The sequence below is a fragment of the Perca fluviatilis genome, chromosome 7 (genome assembly GCF_010015445.1).
Source record: "Perca fluviatilis chromosome 7, GENO_Pfluv_1.0, whole genome shotgun sequence".
In the NCBI taxonomy this organism is placed as follows: domain Eukaryota; kingdom Metazoa; phylum Chordata; class Actinopteri; order Perciformes; family Percidae; genus Perca; species Perca fluviatilis.
Genome location: NC_053118.1, coordinates 27,983,904 through 27,997,067, shown reverse-complemented (window position 1 = coordinate 27,997,067; position 13,164 = coordinate 27,983,904). Strand labels below are relative to the sequence as shown.

Genomic DNA, 13,164 nt, shown 5'->3' with positions numbered 1-13,164 from the left:
GCCGCTGCAGCCGACAGCACCGTTAGCTAGCTACACATTCTTCGTAAAAGTCGTTATATTGTTTTGGGGACAATGACATGGCTGGATAGCTAGCTTGTCTTGTTGTTCAACATACTGTCAAATTATTTTTACTGATTGCCAACTGTACACAATGTTATTGACTTTGGATCTTGCTAGCATAGCGTCAGCTTTCTGGCTCGTAGCTAGCTAAACTGAAGGGTTCTACCAGCTGAGCGGACTATATAAATATCTCCGGTTGCTAAGGGAGGCAAGTCGTATCTAAGGTTCTTCCTAATTCCTGGTGGACAGAACAACGTTTGCATTGCATAAGAACCTGATGGATGGGAATGATTGTTCCAGGTATTAGTCAAACCGTCAGGCGTAACCAGGGAAACGGAGTTATCGTTTGGATAAACTTTAGATTTCGATTGTAAAACTAATTAAAATATGAACTAATGTTTTAAAAATATGTTATTTGGCAAGTGACCATGGTATAAGCGGGTTAATGCCCTTCGAGGTGTCCATTGTCAGGTATTAATGGACGACGGCGAGGCGTGAACCGTCCGCCGAAGTTGGAATCGTTGAAATCGTTTGGCATTAACCCTTACATATATTATTGGCTCACTGACTCAATGAGATTTACTCCTTAGGTATTGAAATTGGGTATTGAATGACAAGGCATCTTTCGATACTTGATATCAATTCAGGGCAATTCGGCAATTCAGTTGGTGCCTAAACAGTATTGAATTTCGGTACCCAGCCCTACAGACTAACTAACCTATTGCACAGACTAACCTGTGAACACAAATGGGACCTTACAATGTCACGCACATGGCAGGCTACATGCTGCGATATCAACCATCAATCAACCAGGCATGTCACACAGATGTGTTCTGCAGCATTTTCTGAATAGTCAATCTGATCCAGATCATTCAGCAACAGATCAGATACCTCCCTCTTATCTGGCCCTCTTAGAAACTGGGCGTCTCTGTTCCCTCCACAAACAGACATAACAAACAGGCAGGAGTGAAGGGGGTCAAAGAGGAAGGTTAAACTGTCTAGCCGGGAACGGATGGAGAGCTTTGAGAGCAGAGTACTTCAGTCTCAAGCTTGTATAGCTTTGAGTAGGTCTGTCCAACAGACAATAAAAAGGGATTCAAAGGCAACTCGTGCAGTAATCACTGAACAATAAATGTTTGAGACATGTACTGTAAGCAATGTTGTCGTTATGTGACGATGACTAAGACGAGAGGCCTGTACTACGAAGCAACATTTGGTGTTAACGAGGCAACTTCAGGTTCAACCCAGGTTTTTGTGTATCACGACAGTGGATCACTTGTTACCGGGAACACCTAACCTGGTCGGGAGCAGGTTATGTTTGAGATCAGAGATCAAACGGTGTTAAAGCACCGCCTACTGACCAATCAATACTCGATTGATAACGGCGTCACCGTTCTTAGAAGATCCGGAGCTCGGAGGGCAGAGAGAGAGAGAGAGAAAAAAAAGAGAAAGGTGCGCTCATAAAAGTTCAAACATTTAGAGAGCGATAACCCGTTAACATTCCCTGATGGGTATTTTTATGAAAGATATAGATTTTCAGCGAAGGGTCATCTTCGGTTTGTCGGCTTCTTGAGCCGTGTGTTGTTAAACTGTACGTAAGTGAGCAGGGACGTTAAATCACCCGTTTCACGTAACGTTACTCTAAGGTACCGTCTATGTGCTGGATTTTTCCTAAGGTTAGCTAGCAAATAAGCCCACTGACAGCGACATAATTGTTGATATTTTGGCACAATGTTTAGTAATGACAGTAGTAGGGGTCATAGTGAGTGAACATGTGATGTGAGATGCATATTGCGTTATGTCTGTGGAACTGTTCATTAGCTGTGTAAGGTTATGTGTGATATCTGTAAAGCTGAACCGACTCACAGTAGTAAAACAGATTTTATTCTGATCCAAAGACTTTCTGTGAGATAAAGGACACTAACAGATTATACCGTGGACACTATCCATTATATCCAAAGGTTAATGAGTAATCGTGTTAAATAATCATGATTTCAACATTGACCAAAATAATCGTGATTATTATTTTTTCCATAATCGAGCAGCCCTAACCGGGTAACTGAAATCAATCCACAGCATGTTGATCTTGATACATATTACAGGCCTCATGACAGTCAAAATGGACATTGTCTGGGTTTGTTCAGTGTGTGGGGAGATGTACAACCCCCTGACAGAAAATAAAGATGATTGCATGAGTTTACAGTAACACAAAAGCTGCACTTTTAGATAATTACAGGAAGAACATGCTTTAACAAACAGAAGAAAGCAGATGTAATCCGCTCCCTGTCTATCAGTAGGTTTCTCATTTCCTGAGCCTGTACATGCACAGGGTGAGAGACGACAAAGGAGGGCAAACCCTACTTCTCCATGAATAAAATTAATTTCATTAGTGTATTTTAGTAAAATTGGAACAATTCGGGGTGTGGATGGATATTGCCTCTCAAGTCTTTGGCCTATTGCATCCTGCACCCTTCATTGTGCAGCAAACCATTCATTCTATAACCTACATCTGGTGCTGGCTTATCATTATACAAGCTGCCTCTTTTATGAAGATATGCAACAGCATTTTAAGATATAGATACAAATTATAGTTATTTTTTAAGAAAATGCAGACATCGATAAAATATATATTTTTTTTTATGTTGCCAATATTCTATAAACTTTATAGGAAAGTGCTGACTAAGATCTATGTTTTAATATGCTTAAATCCTGGGGGCTTAAAAGGTGGCTCTTAAATGTTGGCAGTTTCCTCTTTTAAAGAACAGCTTGACTTTATGTCTTATACACTGTACTCCAATAGTAACATAGTTTCATGGCAGAAATACAGTATCAAAACATCCAAAGAAACTTCTCAAACTACTCCCACAAGTCCTGCAACATAACTCATCTTCCCGCTGTCCACAGCATGTCCAATATGCTCCAAACACTCATAGTTTTGCCAGTCTTTTGCTGACACAGCTTCAGTTTGCCACTTGTGCACTGGGATGATTTTGTGCGTCGCTTGTACGTTGAGCTGGCTGGCGCTCCTACTTTTGGACATATTTCGCCACTTTTTGTCGGCGGATCTGTTGTACACAAGTCAACAGGCTAGTTGAAGAGTTGCTGACGCCTTTTAAGAAACTACCAATTTCTAACATACACACTGCAAAACATACTACCTGTAATAAAGTTTCCAAATGCTTTTTCGGCGCCGTTGCAACCCTTTCTGGCAGCTTATTAATGTTACATATCGGAGTGTTTCTGAATTTGTGCAGTTCTGGTATAATTGTGCATTTAACACTAATGCCAAATAAGTTTGAAAAGTCTAATTCTCTTCTCGAAGATTAAAATTAACCATATTAGGACCAGATACATCAAAATCCACATGCAAATCTATGGTATGCACAGCCAGTAACATTAAATAAGTTGTGTTAGTGGTTTCTTTGTACCAATGGAAAATGTGTGGCGAGCACAATGGGTGAATTTAGTCAGTTTAGTTTAATTAAATTGTAAATAAAGCTGAGTTATGCCAGTGTTACACCACAATAGTGCACATGGAATAAATAAATCCAATTAATATTATATAACACACCAATAGTTGTGATGCCTTTCTTACCATATGGTTGTTTTGCAGAAACATCTCAGCTTGTTCCACTCTGCAGCTTTGCAACACAACACAGTCACACTGTACACAGTGGGCCGAGAGCCAGACAAACTGCATAGTAAGAAACTAGGCTGACATCCAGTGCCTGCGAATGCCCTCAGCCACAACCACCCCCCCAGTACACAAACGTCCACGCTGCTAACGAGCGCACATGTCCACACATACACACAGGCCCACGCACCAACCCACACGCATACACACACAATACAGCTGTTGTGTTTCTAATCCAGAGAGGCCTCAGCCGTAGGAACAGGGCGAGTGCTCAGTGGCGAGGCACAATGGCGTCAGTCACAGCAGGCAGGACCTAGAAACACGTACACATGCACAGACGTGTACATAGAAAGACTGACAGCGGGCGAGATGGACTGACGCACGTCACACACTGTCGGACTCCTCCCTCCTGTTCCCCTCGTCAACCTCAAGGAGGGTTTCATCTGTCACCTATGGGAGTCAATGCCACTCTCTGCCACAGGTAAGCACCGGCAGGCAGCCACATACTGACAGGCTGACGAGGGCCAGTCAGTCACAACAACGTGCAAAAATGTCCCCCTCAGGACGAAACTAAGGCTGAGTGATGGAGTGCATGTGTGAGAATGAAGTGAGCAAAGGAGAGTACATGACAGAGAGAGAGCAGGAGGGAAGTGGGTGGGGGTTTAGAATCAACTGTAAAGACACACACACACACACACACACACACACACACACACACACACACACACACACACACACACACACACACACACACACACACACACACACACAACACACCTCTGTTAAACTGACCATGAGATTCTACTCAGGAAGGTTAAATGGAGCCTTCTGTCCTCAGTCTTGCTAGTCCGGCCTGAGTGGAACAGTGGACGGGGGCCAGGGGTTGTTGACTTTTTATGTTGACTTGGGCAGGATGACTGCTATGTCACTCTGAGAGTTTACATGCTGTCTAATAACTTAATTAGAACCAAAACAAGGTAATACTCAGATTATTGCAACTTCATGTTAATGTCCTAACAAGACTGTTTATTTTAAACATATACAAAAAGGTCTACAACTTCACTCTTTGTTGCTGTTAAAAACACTGACTCCTAAACACAGGAGTAAAAACAGGGCATACATTTTTAATTACAATCAGCTGAGAAGCATTTAACTCAAACTCTTAAATAAGCCTATATACACATTTTGGATTGTCCCTTTAAAATGTGAAAAAATGTAGTTGCAATTGAACTATGTTTTAACAATCCTCATTTCATTGTATGGACTAATGAAGAGATATTCCAAATCTTTTTTCTCTGCCACTGATGGAACAGGAATACTTCTGTCTGTCCTCCAGCGAGCCCCCTGACAAAACACACAGACCTCCCCCTTCCAAGTCCCTCTCTTCCTGTCCATAACCTCCCCCTAAAATGAGCCTCTTAAAGTTCCCCCAAAAATCAGATCTCAGGGAGGGGAAAAGCAGGAGGAGGTGGAAAAGAAGTGTGGTCTGGCTGCTCTGGCTTCCAATCGCTGTGACACATCACAACCTCAAGCCGCCGCCCTCGCCCTCCTCCTCTTCCTTTCTCCCTTCTTCCACACACTCCATCCCTTGACTTATCCCTATGTCTACCCAGCCCACTTGTAGGAGTTCCAGTCAGTAGGAGTCAGCCCCAAGCTCTGACAAAATCATGTGTCAGAGAGACAGAGTTGCCTCTAGGCTGCGTTCATATATACTCAGATGGCTGTCAGACCATTTTCCCATTCATTTTGAATGGGGGGAGTGCGTTTAGGCCGCGGGGGAAAAGGCAGAGGCCTGTGTCAAAAAATTGCGACAGATTCAACTTTTGGAGAAACACAACTGGACATCACCCTGCGGTGGCCAATCACGTAACCGGCGATCAGACTTGTCCATTTTGAAGCAGTGTGAGAGTCCAGTACAGTAAACATCACTGCTTCTATCACTGCCACAAGAAAGTTTAAAAAAAAAATACAAATAAAAAAAAGTATTTAACTGCACAGGAGTTTCTATAACGGCGGATTGTTTCGTGCAAAAATTCCAGCACAAAGCCCAGCGGTCACTCGCCTCTTTTCTTTCTCTCTGTGAAATGAAGCTGCCTTCAAGTGAAGTCAGAAATGTCGAGATCTATAAACGATCTGACAGAAAACAATAGTTGTGAAATATAAAGTCTACTTGTGCTACATTGGGGGGTTAAACAAAACACTACAGGACGTCACACAAATGGGTCATTTAAGTGACACTCCCACCACCGCACAACCCTGCGGCGAATCACATTTTCTGGTCTGAATGGGCCCTTAGTCTGCATCAGATATAGTCCACACAGGGCCACAGGATTCACAATAAAATAAAATGCAATACAGAAAACAATTTTGGACAGCAAATTTGAAGCGTGTACTTGTTGGTATTTACGGTGTTAAACTACAATGAAAATGCTGAGCTGAAACAAAACTTTTGCTCAAACTAGTGCTCATATTATCCTTTCCTTTATTGTGTTATACATCTTTTATGTGCATGTAATCGATTTACAAAGTGAAAAAGCCCAAAGTCCACCCCAAAGGGACAAACTGCTCCATCAACTCTATTGTAGTCCAGCCTTTACTTCCGTGACAAACATGCGTCACTTTGTAACACATTTTATAATGCTCGCCTAGCTGCTAGCGTGGCACGCCAGGGTTTACCGCAGTACTTTGCAGCTTAGGCGACCATCTAAGCATGACACGCCTGCCGCCTTAACCGCGTCGTTTACTCCCTTTCATTCCAAACCGTGACCAACTGCAGTCTCCCTTCTCTGCAGAACGCATTAAAAATAAAAAATACAAAACGTGCCATAATTTGGAAAATAATCAGTTTTTACAATCTTTAAATATGTGACAGGGCTCGACATTAAGGCTTGTCCGCTTGTCTGGGACAAGTGGATTATTTTGTAGGGCAAGTGGAAGAGAAATGCACTTGCCCCACTGGACAAGTTAAAACTCAAAACAAAATAAAATGCCATGTTACTTCACGTTATGTGCCACTCATTACTAGGGTTGGGTACCAAACAAATAACGTCGGTACTACCGAAAATGGATTGACTTTAAATCAAACGGTGCCAAATTTCAGTACTCAAACCATGTAAACCTATTCTGGTACAACCTCTAAAAGCAATTGTGAACCTGAAAATTAGCATAATATGAGTACTTTAAGGAACACGTACATAGGTCAGTAAGGGGGAAAAAAACATAAATTTTTTTAACAATACCCAGACCTAGCAACCTGTTCATTTATCTGCAAAAGAAAGTCTGGAAACAGTGACACAAATAAATATACAAATAAGTACTTTTAAGAAACACAGCCTTTGTCGTTCAACTTATGATACTGAATATCATTGACAGCATTCATTTGCTGTTTGTGAAAAAAGTAACCACAACTTACAAAACATATCATAATGTCTTAAAGAACCGGGATACTTGATGAGCTCACATTGAGACTTCAGCAGCTCCGTGTAGATTCTGGTCCTTAATACTTTTGATTGGAAGAATAGTATAGCCAACACTGGCCAGATCTTAAATATAGCATATGATCTGATTGGGGGGAAAAAAAGGTCTAAGAGGGTTTAGTAGGAAGGGTATTTAATAGGGGTGGGGGAAAAAAATTGATACAGCATAGTATCGCGATATTTTTCGTGGCAATACTGTATCGATACACAGACGCCAAGTATCGATCTTATATCTTAAGATACTGTGTGTGTGTGTGTGTGTGTGTGTGTGTGTGTGTGTGTGTGTGTGTGTGTGTGTGTGTGTGTGTGTGTGTGTGTGTGTGTGTGTGTGTATGTATGTATGTATATATATATATATATATATATATAGTGTCAGTCTGTCTGCTTGACAATCTGATTTTGCAGCAATAAAATTGAAGTGAGATGAACAAACAGAGAAATGTATATTTTTCGATAAAACAGATGTTGACAACATTTTCCTTTGGGGACATCATTTGAAATTGGGAAAAATTTGAAGTTGGAAAAAAGGTAATACATTGCAATATATCGCAGAATATTGCAGTATGTTTAAAATCACAATAATATCGTATAGTGATGATATCGTATCGTGAGGCCTCTGGTGATTCCCACCCCTAGTATTTAATTGTCTTCAGTACAATAAAGGCAAGGGTAAATCTCTCTAAAATGAGCCTAAAGAGCAACGGCAAACTGAATTCTCCATAGAAACTTACAATGCGCCATAGTTAGCCTTATGGTTGGCTGGGGTTGAGGATGGGGGGGTTGTCTATTGTCAACGGGTTTCTTGAATGAATTGAGTATTATGGGGAGAGACTGCAAATCAAGTGCTAAGCCCTCCCTCAAAGCCGACCCCACTGCCTGCACGAAATCCACAGAGAACCAGCCTACAAGGAGAATGACAGAGAGGACAGAGTTTCCCACTGAGGCACAGAGAGGGAAATAGAAGCAGTAACTAAGGACGGGAGGGGGACGGGTGGCAACTGTCTGTGAATCAAAAAAAGAGCGGGAAAAACAGGAGTGTGAGAAAGAAGGGGGAAAAGAAATGGGAAGAGAGACTGGCCAAATGAGTAAGACATCAATGGACTGCAAAGCCAATACCAATACCAAGCTGAGTCAACTTCAGCCAACTCAAACCCCACCTGGTTACAAAGTGGGTCAAAATCAAAGTCAAAAATGATATGCAAGAAAACATGTATCTATTATTTAAGGTTATGTTTAACTATGAGGCCTAAAGTAACGTAAACAACAAGGTTAAACCAATTTGAATTCAGCTTTAATGGTCAAGTAAGTGTGAACACATACAAGGAATTTGACTCCGGCTTTTTGTTGCTCTCACAGTATAAACACAGTAATAATAGACATATGGCTATAAACAAGGTAAACATCAACTTTTTGATCCTATGTACAGTTTTAAAGTTAAAGTAAAGTTTTTGATACTACATGTATGTACAGATATTGTTTGTATAAAAAAAATTACAAGTTACAAAAACTGTAACATCACATCAATATCAAGTGAGAAGCTGTTTGTCGGCATACCACGGGGTTAGCACATCACAATGGATGTGATTTGCACTCATTATATCCCTAGTGCTAAGCTCTCCAGAGCGTGGTTTCAATGCCACATTTGCTGCTGCTCGGAGTACTACTGGGGAGAAGAGTGACTGTCAGTTTTTAAGTGGGCTGTGCAATCAATTTGCATTTTCTCACGCTAGTCTCCGGGCCACTGACTGACTGATCGAGGGCCCCGTTTTAATCAGTCACCCAGGCATAGGACTCACTGACTGGCCTGTGGTGGACAGTGATATGGGATTGTGAACCCACACCAACATCAAGGCATGGACAAATGATACAGTAACACATGCCTCTGTCTGACTGTATTAATGCACTAATTAGTCTCTAGGCTACATGCAATTGCATTTGATGTGCTCTTAGACTACAGAACAAAAGATTTTGTTTAAGACATCCTTTTCACACTTGGAAAAGCAAAGTCAAAGCTGGCGCTTCTTTTTGGTAAAAAAAACACCAAATTGAATCTAGTCCAGGGTATGCTATAATCTAGTCCATACCCACGACATTCCACTTCCGGGATTGTTCAGGTGCCTCCGGAAATTCCGCCGGATTTCCCTCATTTCGACCGGATGTCCGTTACCTTTCGGTTTCTTTGTGTTGGAATTTTAAACTCCGGTGGATTTCTGAGGACTACGGTTAACTGCTCCTCAGATCTCTGCAGGGTAAATCCAGTCAGCTAGCTAGACAATCTGTCCAATCTGAGTTTTCTGTTGCACGACTAAAACAACCTCGGAACGTACACATGTTCCACCAAAAAGTTCCTTCCAGAAGGTTATTTTGCAGCTTCACTGTCAGGCGCTTAGCGAGCGTCGCCCATGACGATTGTGATTGGTTTAAAGAAATGCCAATAAACCAGAGCATGTTTTTCTCCCATCCCGGGAATGCTGTGTGGACTAGCCAGACCCTTCTCCGCTGTGCTGTGGAGGAAGGTCTGGCAATGCGAGACTACGGAGGGGCAACAAGGCTATGCCAAAATTTAGTTTGAGAAATGTTTTTTTACACTTGGAAGAGCAAAGTCAAGGATGCCGCTGCTTTTTGGTTAAAAATAAATCGTCCTTTTGCCTGTGAGAACACCAAATTCAATCTAGTCCAGAGTATACTACAATCTGACCTCCCACACCTGCCAAAACACAGACACATAACCGTTTTAGTCTGTTTGACTTCACTGTAGGTGCTTGGTTACTAGGAAAACACCTCATGTTCCCTTATGCTACCTAAGTTGGAGCAGACACACTAATGAGACAGTAGGCAGCAGAGAGGGATCTCCTCTTGAGGAGGAGGGGTGGCAGAGCCAACTGCTGTATCATGTGTCACTGGCTGATCAAGAGTACCTGGCATTCAGTTTATGGTCACATAAGTGGAACGCTTCCGTTACAGCTGAGACAAAGCCAGGCCACTCAGACTGTTTAACTGCCACTGTGACCAAGAAAGAAACAGGGTACTGGCCATGGCTGACATTTTTTTTGTATCACCAGGACAAGACAGGAATTTGCAAACATGTTCAGTAACAAAGTTTTGTGGTTTTTAAACTCAGGCTGTTGTGTAGTTGGCAAAAACAAATATTTAAGCTAAACTTCGCAGCTTATTTGTTCAAAAAACAAATCAAGGATCCTGTCGATGTTCTTTAGGAAAACACTGCCTACCTACTCACTCTTAATGAATTAGAAAACAGCACTGGCTAAATGTTGTATACACAATACATGGGCATGGCAGAACAGTTTAAATGTCAGACTGTCGTGGCCGGGTTGACTCAGTTGGTAGAGCAGGCACACATAAAACATAGGAGGTTTATGCCTTGATGCAGAGGTCCAGGGTTCAAGTCCAACCTGTGGCGATTTCCTGCACGTCTTCCCCCCCCATCTCGCTCTCTCCCCCCTTTCTCACCTAGCTGTCCTGTCCATTAAAGGAACACGCCGACTTATTGGGAATTTAGCTTATTCACCGTAACCCCCAGAGTAAGACAAGTCGATACATACCCTTCTCATCTCCGTGCGTGCTGTAACGCTGTCTGACGGCTCCAGCATTAGCTTAGCCCAGCACAGATCCTGCAGGTAACTGGTTCCAACTAGCCTACTGCTCCGAATTGTGACAAAATAACACCAACATGTTCCTATTTACATGTTGTGATTTGTAGAGTCACAGCGTGTACAAAAAACAACGTAACATGAGACACAGCCATCTTCTAACAGTAAACAAACCGGGAACTATATTACTGGAACCATTCACCTGCCTGTTCTGTGATGGGCTGATGCCACTGGAGCCGTCGGACAGCTTTACAGCACGCACGGAGATGAGAAGGGTATGTATCGACTTGTCTTACTCTGGGGGTTACGGTGAATAAGCTAAATTCCCAATAAGTCAGCGTGTTCCTTTAAAAAAGGTGGAAAATGCCCCAAAAAATATTCTTAAAAAATAATAATAATAAAATAAATGTTAGACTGTAGGTAGAGATGGCCAGATATCATTTTTTGCTTCCCAATAAAGATTCTGATACCTGAACTTGCGTATCGGCCGATACAGAGTACCGATCCGCTACCAGTGTGTCATATATTTTATTATGTTTTAACAGCTGTATACTACTATCCCTGTATGGATGTGATATTATTTCTATATTTGTTGTCTGTCTGGCTCAGGTTAAACTCTTTGTGAAAAATGAACAAACACAAACAATGAATGCCACAGAACTTTCTTTTATTATCCAGTTTGACAGTCAGTTATAACGGAAAAAGAACAAAAATAAACTACTTTAACGTAGATTTTCTTTAGGGCTTTATTATGTGGTATCGGATCTGTGCATAAACTCCAGTACTTCCCAATACCGATACCAGTGTTTTAGGAAGTATCGGAACATCTCTAACTGTAGGTGCTGTGGGATGAGTCTGGGGTCAGGTTGAAAGGAAGTTCTCTGGTGACTAGCCATGGTGGTTTAAGCTAAACACAACATCTCATTCTGCACCAGCACGACTAAAACCATGACATAACTTAATAGTGTGGGAGTCTTCCTGATAATGCAGGGGGAATACCAGGCTCAACATCAGCCCCTGTTTAATGAAGGCCACACACCTGGCTGATGATGATAAGGACATCTCAGTGAGTGAGACAGAAAGTCCTCAGTACCCTTCGGGAATGACTTAGCTATGCATCATATGTCATTAAAAACGAGAATCTTACTTCAGTATGACGGGGAGTGTTAGTCACTCGTTCAATTGTGACTCATGTTTTGGCAAAATAACAGTAGAGGCTGAGAGACTCCCTGGTTACGGTTTACAACCTTCAAGCTTCACCCAGGGCTGTCAATCACAGCTGGAACATCTCATCATCCCAGTGTTTTAGCTCAGCAGCAATCACAGGGGAATAGAACTATAACTTCCACGGACGCATACATGTAACTTGTTACTGTAAAATAGTCAACAACTTAGTAAAGAGACGTTTACGGAATAATTTACCTGTAGTTCCGATTTCCATTCATGAGGTCTCTGTCCGGATCACTTCCCGGATCACAGTAGTCAAACGTTTGAGACTCTTCCTCCGTTCAATCCGGTGTCTCCTTCGGCAGTGCACCGCCTCTGCCGCGCTGAATGGCCGAGTGCCCTGCTCTCTGTTAGCTCCTCTCCCTGCAGAATGTCAACAGGGGCCCTTCGGTTACGGTCGTTTTGCCCGGCCGGGGGTCTTCGGCGCCCCCGTGTCCGCACACCACCGTTCGCGCACGGTCAACGTATCCAATCGGATTCCACTGCCACGGCGAAAAGCTACCGGTTGCTCAACGCGACACTGTGGCAGTGAAGACCTGCTAGTTAGCCAAGTTAGCCCGCTAGAGAGGAACTGTCAGGATATCATCATAGCGGGGTCACTGAGTCCAAATGAATTCCTACCGAAATATGTGCTTTAACAGAGACGACATAAATTCGTGTCTAGCTAGCTACTGCACAGCGAATGTCAGGGTAGCTACAGTAATTAGCTAGCTGACTAGCTCGGCTGTTGGATAACGTTAACGTTAGTTGGAATTCTGACAGACAGAGACGACGTCTAACGTTACTTTTATCGCGTTAAAACCAGCCGTTGTCACGGCGCCGTTTCCCCAGCACCATATCCCAATGACATCGTCTTATGTAGTTTGAAGGATCCCGGTGCCAAAATAAAGCTGTCAACACCGGGCAGTATTCGCCGATAAGTGCCAAGATTTCCAGTCTGGTTGACAGATCAACTCCGCGGGGCTTCGGCAAGCCAGCTAAATATGGTGAAGTTGCCTTTCTGACACCGACAGGAAGAGGTGGGCTCTGTGTCAACAGACGTCAGAAGAATCAACTCCGCCTTCATCTAAAGTTAACCCTACGTTTACAATACTATGAATACATTAGTGGATACAAGATGCAATTTTTAATAGCTACATCAGACTCTACGAATTAC

The 13,164-nt window shown here is 42.6% G+C and overlaps 1 protein-coding gene across 1 annotated transcript in view; it reads right to left on the bottom strand.

The window, feature by feature from the left end:
* LOC120561771 (protein argonaute-3) overlaps nucleotides 1–13,015 on the bottom strand; it is a 43,474-nt gene extending 30,459 nt beyond the window's left edge. Inside the window, 1 exon segment of the mRNA XM_039804993.1 lies at nucleotides 12,204–13,015. Within this exon segment, the coding sequence (XP_039660927.1) occupies nucleotides 12,204–12,222 (19 nt within the window). The 5' untranslated portion in view covers nucleotides 12,223–13,015.
* Between the last annotated feature and the right edge of the window lie 149 nt (nucleotides 13,016–13,164).